The following is a 15,088-nucleotide window of genomic DNA, read 5'->3' on the forward strand; positions in this document are numbered from 1 at the left end:
TAGTTTTCCTGTGTGAATGCTCGTCTTTGTTCTCAGTAAACGTAACATTATGTTTCTTTTTAGAACAGCTGATTGAACACAATAAACCTGTTGAGAAAATAAAGAGAACACACTGAGCTCTTAAAAAGAAAAGTGTTTCTTCAAAGCATTCATGGAATAATAGAAAATAAGGGGACAAAATAATCTTGAAAATGCATTTGCAACAGTTAACGCATTGTATAGAAATCAAAATACTTTTGTCTGAAATTGGTTCCTATCAAACTACCCAGTATGTTAGTCCAAATTGGCTTGTACGGCATCAGAAACCAAACCTCCAAGGTGCTTCACAGAGTCATGGACTTAAAAGTGTTAAATTTTCTGAAATGATAGGCTATTTCATACCTAAAGCATCTGTGACTGATGTCTATTCAATCTTTTTTTTGAGGGGGGGACCAAGAAAAGCAGATCCACAACTGCCCAAGGTATACCCCACTCCATGAACCCTGTTTGCAAAACTAGATGTTTTCATGAGAGGGGCTGCATGTCTTCTCAAAGAAAGCTTTGTGAAATAGTGGTCATTTCTGGTACAGATGCATGCTGCCATTTCATAACTGGCAGATTATTTTTAAAATAATGGAATATGGTGTTAGTAATTCAGATGTCATGATTCCATAATCCATATCACAGAAGTGCAGAATTTGGTACTGGGCACAGAACTCAACTGTCAAAACTTTGGCTTTCATATTTTTAAGTTTCTGGATATTAAGTCTCTAAAATTTGTTGCTGGAAAAGCCCACAGAAATGTCTGAAGTGGAAACTCAGTAGGATTTCTAGTAATCAGAATATGAAATCTTTTAAATAATGTCTTTCTAAGCCATGGCAGAAATAGAATAGATTGTACAAACCAAGAACATGTGTGCAATTTGCTTTACCTGCATAATTTATACAGGACACATAGCAGGGCTTTTTTTCTGGGAACAGAGGTGGTGGAACTCAATGGGTTGCCCTCAGAAAAAATGGTCACATGGCCGGTGGCCCCGCCCCCCGATCTCCAGTCAGAGGGGAGTATAGATTGCCCTCTGCGCTGCTCAGCGGCGCGGAGGGCAATCTAAACTCCCCTCTGTCTGGAGATCAGGGGGTGGGGCCACCAGCCATGTGACCATTTCCAAGAGGTTCTGGAACTCCGTTCTCCCGCGTTCCCCCTGAAAAAAAGCCCTGACACATAGTAATATTTATGTTTGTATTTGTGTAAACATTGAGTTGTGTTAGTGTAGATTTTTGACAGATACAGACTGACTATGAAATAGCAACAAGAAGTGTTTCTGAAGGGCTTGTAATCAACCATGAAATTATTCATTTTGTGTCACAAATTACTTCATTCCTTGCTTAAAAGCAATGGATTGGCTCAAGGATCTGTTCCAAATACGCAACAATAGCCAATTAAAGCCTATGTAGTTCCAGTGGGTTTTGTTTGGAATTTTTTCCCTCTTTCAACTGTTTCTACCTTCTGAGATCACAATAAGGAGGTCTGTTTCCTTTTTAAGAAAAACAACAGTTCAGTTTATGTCTCAGATCAAGTCATAAATTCCAAACTCTTGCACTGAGGCAAAGAGATAGTAGGAATGACCAAGGTGCTTACTGGTTCATTATACTTGACTAAAAATATAATCTATTTTTTAAAATTGACCTCTGTGTCTTTCAAGTAAGTGAGTAACCCTCTAAACTATTGAGTTCCATATTATTTTAGTGAACATAGAGAGAGAGAGATTTTATTTTATGGTGAAAAATCAACAGAATAAAACATACAAAGATTACATAGTATTATGCAGTTTAATTCAAATGGTTATATGAAGCCAAATTTATTTTTCCAGAATATGGACTAAAATGGACTGCAGAAGAAAGTAGGGGAAATTCAAGTTGAGCATGAATTCCAGAACTGTTAAGTGTCTGCAGTACCTATTCATGTGACCTATGGACTTCCCTTTGTCATCCTATGCCTGAGTATATATGAAGGGGGCTGGGAAGGCAAAGGGACGTTCAATTGTCATCACTGGCATCTTCTCTGACCATTACATCATCATCAAATGCATTGGAATGCTCATTTACTTATGACCTGGTCTTCCTTCACATTCTGTTCAGTAATTAATGCTTATCTGCAGTGTAGGGTTGCCAACTCTGGGTTGGGAAATTCCTGGAGATTTGGGGGTAGAGCCTGAGGAGGACAGGGTTTGGGAAGGGGAGAGACTTTAGGGGGTATAATGCCTTAGGACACAGCATCAAAAGCAGCCATTTTCTCCAGGGGATCTGATTTCCGTAGTCTAGAGATCAATGATAGTTCCAGAAGATCTCCAGGATCCACCTGTAGATTGGCAACCCAACTTCAGTGCTACCTTGGTGTTGGTTGTGGCTGGGAACTGAATATGGACAAAGGAGCTCAATTGGAATCCAGAGACAACTGAAGTTAGTATGGATATGGTGGTCTTGTGACCTAGGAATAATAGGGCCTTGAAACTCTTCATCCTCTAGATGCACAAGCTGATGGTCTTCAGATGCCCCTGGATGCGTTTTTCTACCTGGGATTCCCAGGTGACTAGGCATACCAGGGATTTGTAAATTGCAGAGTTATTCCTAGGTTCAGGGGTTTTCTTTTGGAGATACTTTTGTCCATTGTCATTCAGGCAATATTTCTGCAAATATTTTTAGATATGAAATGACTTACATGTAGTGCATTGTGAAATATCAGCTAATTTTCCTGTCTTTAGTAATTGCAGTGCCCTGCTGCTTTCCAGTTTCAAACTTGTTCTAATACAAAATCTAGCATGAAATTAGCAGTGATACTTTCAAATCTATCTAGGGAAATTTCCTTTAGAAATTTATTTCAACTATTATATATGAGTAGAAGATACCTGGCATGACATGTGTGTGTGTTTGTATATTTTAACAGATAAACAGACAGTCTGTCTTTAATCAATGTTTTCTGTGGGCCATGATCAAATGTCTAATTTGTCAAAGAATAAACTTTGACATCATTTTGTTATGTCCCTGATGGGGTCCTGTAGTGTGTATGGTGATTGGGGTCTGTCCATAAGGAAAGTAAACATTGCAAATGTATTAATTTTAAGATTGTTCAGTTGAAGTGTGTTTATTCTTTAATCTTTTGGCTCATTCCTTGTAACACAAAGCCATCTAAGTCCACTTCTAATTAGCAAACAACCAGTCTTTAAAAGCAAGCCTAGAGTCCAAGAGAAGGTTTCTAAACCATTTCATGCCATTCCACATAGCATCTACAAGTGACACCTGACACAGGTTGGACACTTGTCAGCTTCTCTCAAGTTTTGATGGGAAATGTAGGCATCCTGGTCTTGCAGCTGTAATGGAGAGCCAAGCTGTAAAACCAGAATGCCTACATTTCCCATCAAAGCTTGAGGTAAGCTGACAAGTGTCCAACCTGTGTAAGGCATCATTTGTATCTTGGCTCTTAGCCTAGCTAAAGCAACATCTGGCTTATTATTGTTCTAATGGTATGTCAGCAATAGTTAGTCACACAGAAATGGATGTGCTGAATTTGACTGCATCATTACAATGTCATGTATGTGAGACTTCCAGGACTTCCTCATGTTAAGGATACTTCCAAGAGAAGTTCTTTACCATAGCTATTAACCTAGTCCCTTTAACAGGGCAATGGTTCATCATAATTTGTTGCTTTTAGGAAAATGCTAGGAATTCAGAGGGTGGAAATTCCTTCCCTTAAGTATTCTGATTCATATTGGAAATAGACCTATAGGTTCCATGGTAGGAAAGCTGTCTGAGGCTCTGTGTATATGCTTGTGTGGATCCCCTTTTTTGTCAGTATCTTCTTGACATTCCTTGCTGTTATATAATAGCACTGTAGAGAAGGATATTTCACACACACACAAAAACCCTCCTGTTAGAATATGCACACACTAACCTTTTATCCCCATTCTGTCACTCTAGGTATTACCCTGAGAGCCAAACTGCCAAACGCTCACTGGGGCAAAGTCCCATTAAATGCTGCTGTCAACACTGCAATTAGTTTATACTGCAAAGGTGCACATGGAATACCTGAGTGGTGAAGCATATCTAGAAACAGGCAGGCTTAGTGCAAGACTTAATTGCAAATGACATTTGGATGGAGCAGGGGGAGCCGTATGTTCACATTACTGAGCAAACTCTAAAACTCTTAATACAATGCGTGCAAAGAAAATTTCTGCTGAGATTAACATGCAGGTCAAACAAGTGGAACCAAAGGCCAGAAGGGGCTTTGCTTAATAGTATTTCCTTTGGGTGAAGGTAAGACTTCACTACCTGATGGAATAGCATTAAATGTTTCTCTCTCCAAGGGTTCCTTTGAAAATGATAGTATACATGAATAGAAGAAAGAAAAGCTGTTGTTATGTAATGCTTTTATATAACAGGAAAATATTTCTGTTCATCTAGTCTTTTCATACTAAGAAGCAATTGTTTTGCTCATATATTTCAAAGGACATGAACAGGCATGATTATTTGTCTTTCAGTCTCCCCAGCTTTACATATATGTAAAATGGATGCCGATAAGTTGTCATTTCTTTTTACAAACAGAGATTGTGCTTCTAAATATCTAAACTGCCTCTTTTATACAAACTGTCAACATTCTATTGAAGGCCAAAATAAACCACTGGCGTGCTACAGAAATTAGAATCATCATGTTTATCACTTCCTAATAAGTTGCAACATTTACCTGGTGTAATATCAACATGATATTTTACATTTTCCTGCCTCTGCCAGTAGTAGGCAAAAATGTAGAGCAGAGAGCAGGAAAATTCAGAATGTCAAGACATATGGTAAGTGTTATTACACATTAGAGGAGAATTTTTCACAGGACTGCCATAGTTAAGCCAACAGTCCTCTGCCTTTGATAATATCTAGTTTTGCCCTTGCTTAAATGCCTCATTGGAAATAAATGGAGTATCCATTTTGTTTTAAAATTAAACTAGTGGGGCCAAGAATACATGTATTTATGTTTACTAAATGTGAGGAATTTTTTTTTGACCATTATAGTGTTAAAAGTATATATTTTGTTTTATCTTTTTTACTGTGATTAACATGGACTGCTCACTTTAAGTTTATGGTCTCTTATTTACCATACAGCACTCTATACTTTGTATGATATCCATTTTGATTCCTAAATAGCCTTGCCAGTTAAATTGAGAGCCAAGCTATAAGTGATGAATGATACAGGTTGGACACTTGTCAGCTTCCCTCAAGTTTTGATGGGAAATGTAGGCATCCTGGTCTTGCAGCTTGGCTCTCCGACTGCTGTCCAATGGACTTTTCAATTGTCCCTTGTCCAACATTCCGCCAAGCTGCCTACATTTCCCATCAAAATTTGAGGGAAGCTGACAAGTGTCCAACCTGTGTCATTCGTCACTTGTAGTTTGGCCCTGAGATGGCAGGGACTCATTGATACAGGTATCATAAGGAAGAGAGATACTCAGCTGAATGGGAGCCATTGGTTTTCTTCCTTATTTGTAAAACAAAGAAGCCTGTATTTTTGGACAACTGTTGATGCTGGGCTATCCTGGACCAACCAGATTCATAGCAGTAGAGCCATATTTCCCTTCTCACAATACTTAGAGGAGAGTGATCCTCCCTCTATCCCTTCAGATCTGGGTGAGATTAGCTAGTCTCCTGGGGGCCAGGAAGAAGTTTGAGGGGCTCCTTTCAAACTGACCTCGAGAGGTTCCTCTTTTTCACCTGATCCATACTGCTCTGAGGGGGTGGTGTTGTGAGTTGCCTCAACTGGCCAAGTTATGCTGTTGAGGCTTCAGCTATCGTAGGCAGAATTGGTGCAAGGTAGGTATTTAATCAGCAAATTTAGATTGACAAGCACCCCGAGGCATCTGTGGACAGAGAGAGATGACCAATCCAGACACTGTGGAAACCAGCGTAGGGAAATAGCGTTGATGAATATCTCCCAGCACAGACTTGATGGGCTGCTAAAGAAAAGAATAGCATGAGGGTGGTACCAAGCCGAGCTTCAAGACAGAGCTGGTCTGCCCATATATTGGCAAACCCACAGGAAACCTGGGCCTGCATAATAATAAAATTAAAGTTAACATTAAATGTTTAGAAGTTCAGCTATGAAGTTTTAATAAACCTTAGATTAACCCAATAAAGTCTCTGGTGTCTTTATTTGTGGCATGTCGTAGCAACAGTGTTACCCTTAAGATTCCATTAATGAGATTTTGGGCACTGTCAAAATAATGCTCATGGACAATTTAGAAACTATGGAATTCACTAATGGCACCAATCTGTGTTTTCTTAGAAGTTCTTTCCTTCCTTGTATGCCATTTTGGACTTCAGCCCTTTCAAAGCAATGAGAGTGCTGCACCCCCTTTCCCTGCATTTTTTCATACACAATAGTTTAAGGCAGATTTAGATGTATTTTATAATTGTGTTCCAGCTGTTATTTAGGGGTAACTGTCATGGCAGACAGTTAAGAGGGACTATAACTTGTTCCAATGGAGTGCCTGCATAAGCAGGATTTCAGAAGACAAAGTAAGTGCTCACATTCATTTCTATGTCTGCTCAGAGCTGTTCACTCCAACGGGATAAATGGAGAAGCTATTGTATACATAGTAGTTCCGTGTGCACATGGCGGTTTATGTATAAATTAGGTGCTGAACTGATATAAGACTGAAGGACAATGATATACACAAGAGAGAAGGATCAGATTTCTATGCTGTGATTTATCATATGGCTACCCTTCAATATTTCTGTTCAGATCTAACTTGCTTCTCTTCATTTAAATAGGGTAGCCAATATGAAAATTAGCTAGCTAGCAAATTATCTACCAAACAGGTACAATCCTTAATGAAGCTTCATGAACTAATGCTTGCTATTTCCTCTGCAGGGAACCTCTTTTGAGTATAGTACAGGTGTTAAGAATGCTGCTTTGGCTTAATAATTTCAATTTGTTTCCTTTTCTGTTGTTGTTTGATTTGCTGGCTTTCTTGTTTTGTTTTGTTTTGTTTCTGTTTACTTCACTACAGGGATTGGGCAGGGTGTTCCAGTGGTGGCGCTCATTGTGGAAGGTGGACCCAATGTAATTTCTATTGTCCTGGAATATCTACGCGATACTCCCCCCGTTCCAGTTGTAGTCTGTGATGGCAGTGGTCGAGCATCTGACATCCTTGCATTTGGACACAAGTACTCTGAAGAAGGAGGGTGAGTCTGTTGTTTGACTGTATCGGTGAGACAGATCCTTCTTTGCAAGCATTTCCCATTGTTTGCCCTTTTCAGGAATACCAGCAGTAAAAACTATATTTTGTAATTAGTCTATAAATTAATCATCATAAGTTACAGTTAAAGCACTCGTGGAGCTCAGGAATATGAGTTCTTTAGACCACAAGCGAATGAGAAGACATTGGACACATGACTGTTCCATGTACTGTGTCAACATGTACAAAGCAAGTAAGTAAAGTACAGTAAACGCTGTCTTGGTGGCAGCAGAGAGACTTTCCTGCTTGTGAAGTTTGCACCAGATACCTTCTTGCTTATAGGTTTGTATTGAGGCCTCTTGCTACATAGCTTCCTAGGAAAGATTTTATTCTTTTCTATATAATTATGTAAGAAAGGGCTTCAGACACAGAGTAAGAGACAAGTTACAGCAATGGTATCTATTTCCTGCCTGGACTACTAGCTTACGTATAGCAGATTAGAAGTCCTCCTGGCTCAAGAAGACATTTTTTCCACACAGGAATTCCCTCCTTTGTATCCCTTATCCAGTCTTGCCTCTTTACTGCACCCACAGTGCATTCCTAAACAGAATTACATCTTCCGAAGCCTATGAGCTTAGATTGGATCAACTGACTGGTTTTACAGGTCACTGACCACCTGTTGATTCACCTGCTACATCTAAATTCAGAGAAAGAGCTCATAGGCACTACAGAGAAACATTACTGTTTAGGGCATATAGGACTATCTGACAGAGCATGGGATTCCTTATGAAAAAATAACTGCACCCCCCCCCACTCCCCGCCAAGAATCAAATCTTAGAGAAGTATACAGGTAAAATAGACAGTATATGTTAGACATTCCAACAATTATTCTTGACAGCAGCTATTGTTTACTATGCTTTCTGAGAAATGATTGGTTGTACTATAAATTCTGCATCAAAACATGTCATATTCTTAAGGGCTGGTGGTGGTGATAGTAGTAGCAGTATCGCCCACTTTATTTCCCTCATAAATGCAAATTATGTCAGAATCCCAGGACATCTTCTATCAGACACTGACCAGCCTCAGACCTGGAGCATGACACATCCTCCAACCCTATCCTGGGAAAGCATTTCAAACTTTTCTAATCCTAGTGAATGATTAGGACAGCCTTAAAGGTATTGCAAGCGATAATTCCTGGTTCCTGTTTGTGAGTCTAAAGGTACCACTTTGAAATAGCTCTGTAACATACTATTCTTACTTGTAACAAATACAAAATATTGCTGTAAAAAAATGACATCTCCCTAACATTTTCATTTTATTAACTTTTGTAACTTTGTTTAATATACTTTTCAGACCTTTACTATATAAAGTACCCCAAATGTTAGATTATTCATGTAGAGGCTTTAGCTCATTCGGGAAATTATCTGTGGAATGGGGAGAGGAAAGGCTCGTGTTCCCTTTATTATGCTGTTTCAACTGTAGCTGCTGGTTAATATATGAACCAAGGCAGTATTTCTCACTTCATTCATATTTCACACAGCTGCAATGAAAAATCACACTTAAATTTGGGCAGCCCTCCTTAGTTTATGCATTTCTTCAAGGCACACAGTATTTTCTAATTGATTTGCACTGGTTGACCATCTTGAGTAAAATGGGCTCATAGCACCAACCAGTTTAGAGTTCCTCTGCTTTGAATAATAGTATCAACCTGTTCGTTTCAGTACCTTAAAATGCCTTCTTGCAGTGGGAAGCACATGTACTGATTTAATACACAAATAAGAAGAGTGCTATATTGCTATGCTGTGGAGAAATGTCTTTAAAGAAACACTAATTAATATGGGTTTAGAGCTATACCTGACATTCAGGGATTGAGGGTCACATGAAGAATCGGATATCAGTTTTGGGGCCAGTCTTGGTCTTTACTTCTCTGCAAAGTTTAGAGACGTGCTCTCCTGCTATATCAGCTGTCTTCTCTCTCCCCAGCATCAAGAGCCAACTGTAACTCAACTGCTATAGTGACAACACTCTATGTCCAGAGAGGCAGACCTTTGAACCTGACTCCTTTTCTTTTTGCTGCAGGTTTTAAACATAGTGCACATACAGTTAAACCCTATGGTATAGACACAAATCTTGCCATATTTTATTCTATACAGTGGTGGCTATCTGAAATATTTTATGTATACATGTACACAATAAATGACGTGACAACTGTTGCTAACTAACACAAGGCAGAATACAGAATCACAATCCAGGGACTTGAACAGATTTTAGAATTTTGAAATGAGCCTTGTTTGGACCAATTTAAGTTTTAAGTACAGCTAAGTGTGTAACACTGTGTGCCCAGAAAGTCTTTGTATTCCATACATCTATGACTTCTCTTTGCAGTCTGGTGTAGCATTTACAACTCTGGAACATCACAAAATTTCCTTTATCATAAAAAAGTTACTAATAGATATAAGTCCGGAAGTATAAAGACAGTCAGCAGGATATGGTGTTTTGTGGTCAGAAGGTAGAATTTCAGTACCCTGTACTAAATACAGTCTATTATATCTATATGCATATATCATTATACTAGCCATCTTTTAATCCAAAAATAACAGATTTAGATTTAAGGATCAAATTAGGTGCACAATGAAGAGCCTTGTACAGCCTTGATGACATTTTGGGTTTTACCTATACCTATTTGTGTACATGTTTGTCTGTATCTGAAGTGGGGGGGGGGAGCGTGGAGGCCAAGACAGACGGAGGGAAGAAGGCCTTGGCATTCCACAGCTGAGCATTTTGAACTGAATCTCAGTCTTGGAAGCAGATTGTGAAAAATAGAAGAGGAATGTTACAAATTTATATCATGTCCAATAATTCATTCTTGGGAAAGGATTTATTTGGTTTGTTGCATAATTTTAATGGATAAGGGGCTTGACATAAATTGCAATTATTTTGTCTTCACCCAGAATGGCTGCTTCTTCTTTGTAATTCTCTTGCACACACTACACTGTCTGATAAAGGGAACTCACAGTTATATAAGCTACACTCAGGGAAAGCAGTTCAGCACCTACTGTTTGCTAAAGAAAATGTTCATGTGGTGACTTTATTGGTGCACAGGTGCATGTAAATAGCTGCAAGGATATGAAGAGAAAGAAAAGAGGATCAAAACCAGTATTTTATTGTACTGCCCAGCCTCATCAATAAAAAAGCACTATTTAACAGTCACTTAGAACTGGCAGCAGCTGCTGCTTATCTTCAGCTGAAGAACTGATGTAATTTACTGACAACAACCCACTAAATAATTTAGGGTTGGCTATGGACCAGATCCTGCAACTCATCTGTTCATTGCAGCTTCATAGCTGAAAGGCCACAATGCAATTTAGTGCTGTGTACGTTACCCTCTCCGACACAGGGCATCATTTCAAAAGAGACTTCCATGTCAGACAAAAGATGCCAAGGCCCTGTCATCTGTCTCTCTGCTAGATCTGCCAGAACAAAGGAAGGAGCCATTCTGCTGAGATTTGGTGTTCAATTAGACTGCCAAATGAGAAAATGAACTCATTCAGGCACCAGCCCTGCAAATATTATTGCTTGGGTTGGAAAGTGACTTTGTTGGGAACAGCCTGTGTCTGAGGAGTCTGAGCTTGAACAAGTTGCCACTAGAATCGCAAGCTTCGTTTCTCTTGCTCCACTTACTCTATTTAATAAATCATCAGTAGCTCCAAAACATTGTCTTATCATATAGCTGAATATAAATCAAATCTACTATGCACATCCTTCTCCTTAAACGCGCATGCTTGTATACATCGTGGCCACAGAGATCATCTTCAGTCAAAATTGCCCAAATTCCTCTATTCAGCCTGCTGCTACTGCAGTCCTCCTGATTCCCTTATGATGGAGTCCATTGCTTTTATCACCTTTTATGCCAGACTTTTTATTTTGCTTACTAATCTCCAATCAAATGCAAACATACTATGAAGACATCTTTGGGATAAGACTGTGGGAAATACTGGAAAAATGGGTAGCTGTAGATGGGGTTGAAAGGATGGAGAGACCACTGATACTAGAGGCTATTAGATATGCATGTTGCCCAGGGATATTCTAGTCTGGAGGCAACAATAGTTCATTTTCAATCTTCTGTGCTGTCCTACATGGGACTGCGCATGTGCAGGCCAGCCAATTGGTAGGAATTCTGTAGCTTTAAGACATAGATGGCATTTCATCTTCGTTCTTCTGTGCCTCCACACATGGGGACTGCGCAGGCGCAGGCCAGCCGCCGGAGAATTTTCTAGAGCTTCCATGGCTCCGAAGGGGCCGTTTGTCGCGCGCCTCAGCGACCGTTTTCCCGCCCAAACGGTCACGTGATCCTCCAGCGACCAACGGCCCCTTCCCTCAGTTCTCTTCTTGCCGCCGCTTGGAGAGAACGTGAGCTTCGTTGCTCTGTGCTTTTTTGTGCTTCGTGCTTTATTCTGACTGATTGCTTGGCTTTTGACTTCGGACTTCGTGACCTCGACTATTCTTCGGATCTCGTTTTGGACATTGTTGTGGACTCGGTAATTTGACTCGGACTGTTTTTGACCTTCCTTTCGCGTGCCCCTGAAGATGGCCTCAAAGGCTCTCTTCAAGCATTGCCTCCAATGCCACACGAAAATGGCCAAAACCGATGGCCATGAACTGTGCCTGTTCTGTTTGGGAGAGACCCATAATGTGACGGCCTGTAAAATTTGCCAGGGCTTCACCAGCAAGGCCCGGCAGGAGCGCAAGGCCCGATTGAATTCCTCCCTGTGGCAGAAGGTCATGTCCGGAGGCGCTCCGTTGCCCTCCTCCAAGGCCGGCCCAAGCCCCTCTGCCGAACGGCATTCCAGAGCTGGCTCAGTGGCCTCCGCGAGGTCGGGGTCGAAACCGCGTCCCCCGAGTACCTCGGCGTCGAGAGCGGCCTCTCCAGCGCAGGGACCGGTGCGGCCGCCCCGTAGCGCGTCATCTACCAGGTCGGATCCGAGACCAGCTTCGGAACCGAGGATCCTGGTACCGAGTCCCCGGTCGGAACCGACGGTCGGATCGGTTCCGATGAAGCTTAAGAGGTCGAAGCCGAGGTCCCCTTCGAAGGCGAGGAGCGCGTCGGTTCCGAGGTCTTCTTCGGAACCAGCGAAGAAGAAGAAGAAGACCAAGCATCATCGGTCGCCGCGTCCCGCTCCTCAGGAGGAGGTCATCGTGCTTCCTCACACGCCTTCCCCTCACCTGGGCTCCCCGGAGCCAGAGGACATCTCCGTGCAGGTGCCGGATCCGATGGCCTTCGAGACGGTGCCCGCGGAATTCTCGTCGGGGCCGGAGCCGAGCCCGCACCGTCGGAGCCGACCATCGCTTGCCCTTCGGTCGCCGAGGCTGGAACCGAGCCCATCTCCTCGTCGGAGCCGTCCGTCGCCTGTCCGTCCGTCTCCACCTCTGGTCGGTCGTGAGCGGCATGGTTCCGGGGACAGTGTCCGATCAGTCCGGTCCACTGCGTCCCGGCATCGGCAGGCTTCCTACCTCCCCTCGCCATACCGTTGCCAATGGGAGGGGGCACCTGCGGGCTTCTCCGTGTCGGAACCGAGGCCTTCGACGTCGAGGTCGGCGTGGGCTCCCCCTCCGCTCCAGGTTCCGGAATCCCAGCTCGGTTCCGATGAGGAGGATGGGGAGAGCTTTGGCGGCTACCAGTCGGAGTCCTGGTCCGAACCATCGCCAGCTGAGGAGCTAGTGCCATCTGCGGACTCGCCATTCGAGGACCTCCGCATCTACGCCGATCAGATGGCAAGGATGGCCAAGGCTCTCGAGATGGACATCTCTTCGGCACTTCCCCAGACCAAGGACAAGCTCCTCAAACGTATCTATGGAGATAATCCGGCGTACGTAGGCTTCCCCATGCTCGAGGGTATTGGGGAGATTGTGGAGAAGGTGTGGCAGGTGCCCTGTGATCAACCTCCAACGTCCAAGCGCATCGAGCAGCTTTACAAGATCAAGCAGGGCACCTGGCCGGCGTTGGTGAAACACCCTCCACCTTCCTCCTTGGTCACAGAGGAGTTCAACCCCCGACGATCGGGTCACTCCTTGGTGCCTGCCGATAAAGAGGGCAAGAAGCTTGATGCCATGGGCAGGCGCCAGTACATCGTCGCTTCGCTGGGTCTGAGGATTGCCAACTACCAGACCATCATGGCAGGGTACCAGCTGTACCTCTGGGAGAAGTTGGCATCCTATACCCGGGACCTCCCTCCTGAGCAGAAGGCTGTGGTGTCCCTGCTACAGACGGAGGCTGTGAGGCTGTCTAAGCAGCAGATGAACGCTGGGAGCCACGCTGCTGACACTGCTGCTAGAGGGATGGCGTCGGCGGTGGTCCTCAGGCGCCACTCCTGGTTGCGGTCTACGGCCCTGTCCCAGGAGGTGCGTTCCAGGGTGGAGAGCATGCCCTTTGAAGGGGACTCGCTGTTCTCCAAATCGACCGACGAGACCCTGAAAAAGAAAAAAGAGGACAGGCAGACGGCGCGGTCCTTGGGTCTGGCTCCAGCGGACAAGCCCTCCTCCAGGTCACGGTACGCTCCCCGGTCCGGCCCTTACCACTACCAGGGCAGATACCAACAGCAGCGGCCGGGCTATCATCAGTATCCTGCCTACCAGCAGCGGCCCTACCCTCCCGCACAACAGCAGAGGAGGCGTCGGCCCTTCAAGCCTCGTCAGGCACAGCAACCGGCCCTGCAGAAAGACCAGCAGGGCGCCGGGAGGCAGTACTGACAGGTCGCGCCAGCCGTACCCCCGAACTTTTCGGACAGACTTAGTCCACTCCTCTCTGAGTGGGAGTCAATAACATCTGACTCATGGGTCTTAACTATTGTTGAACTGGGGTACGGGCTGGAGTTTGTTGAGCTGCCTAGATGCAGTTCACCCCTGACAGCTGTCAATAACACTATGGCCGAGCTGGATGCGGAGATCGTGTCGCTCTTGGCCAAGGGTGCTGTGGAAGAATTGCCCTATGACGACTCTGTAAAGGGTTTCTTCTCTAGGTTCTTCCTGGTCCCTAAGAAGGATGGGGGCTTACGTCCCATCTTAGATCTGAGGGGCCTTAATGCCTTCCTCAAGGTGACCAAATTCAAAATGGTAACGTTGGCGGCTGTGATCGCCTTGCTGAAACAGGGGGATTGGTTTGCGGTTCTTGACTTAAAAGACGCATACTTTCACGTGGGCATACGGAAGGAGCACAGGAAATACCTGAGCTTTGTTTACCGGCAAAGGGTTTTCCGGTATAAGGTGCTCCCCTTTGGCCTGTCCACTGCCCCACGAGTGTTCACTAAATGTGTGGCCCCTGTGGTTTCCTTCCTACGGGAAGAAGGCTGTACCATCTTTCCGTACCTCGATGACTGGCTCATCGTGGCTGACTCAGAGTCTAGGCTGGTGCAGGACATTGGCTTGGTACTTAGCACGTGCCAACGCCTGGGGCTCCTGGTGAACTTGGAGAAATCCAAACTGGTGCCCAACTGCAAGGTGTCCTACATTGGTGCACTTTTGGACTCTGTGGAGGGTAAGGCCCTGCTCCCCTTGAAGAGGGCTCGGTCCCTAAGGGGTCTAGTGTCCATGTTTAAAAGGAACCGGTTCCAGTCTGTGCGCACTATCCAGTGCTTACTAGGGCATATGGCAGCAGCCACCTCTGTGGTGCCTTTCGCTAGGCTGCGTATGCGCCCTCTCCAGAACTGGTTTGTGCGGAGGTACGATGCTCTACTGCACCCTCCGTCCCTCAAATTCTCTATCCCAAGGGTCATCCTCTCCTCCTTGGACTGGTGGCTGTCTGATGACAACTTGTTTAGAGGGACCCCTTTTGGGTATCAACACCATGACATCACGGTTACCACTGATGCCTCTCTGATGGGATGGGGTGCTTA

General features: G+C 44.0%; 1 protein-coding gene across 4 annotated transcripts in view; it reads left to right on the forward strand.

Moving 5' to 3' along the window:
- Nucleotides 1–15,088, forward strand: part of TRPM3 (transient receptor potential cation channel subfamily M member 3) — a 510,178-nt gene that overhangs the window by 332,934 nt on the left and 162,156 nt on the right. For all 4 annotated transcript variants that reach the window (XM_054986519.1, XM_054986520.1, XM_054986521.1 and 1 more), the window contains exon 7: nt 7,032–7,206. In XM_054986519.1, coding sequence (XP_054842494.1) covers nt 7,032–7,206 — 175 coding nt within the window. The remainder of the gene's footprint in view (nt 1–7,031; nt 7,207–15,088) is intronic.

The sequence above is a fragment of the Eublepharis macularius genome, chromosome 8 (genome assembly GCF_028583425.1).
Source record: "Eublepharis macularius isolate TG4126 chromosome 8, MPM_Emac_v1.0, whole genome shotgun sequence".
NCBI classification, from domain to species: domain Eukaryota; kingdom Metazoa; phylum Chordata; class Lepidosauria; order Squamata; family Eublepharidae; genus Eublepharis; species Eublepharis macularius.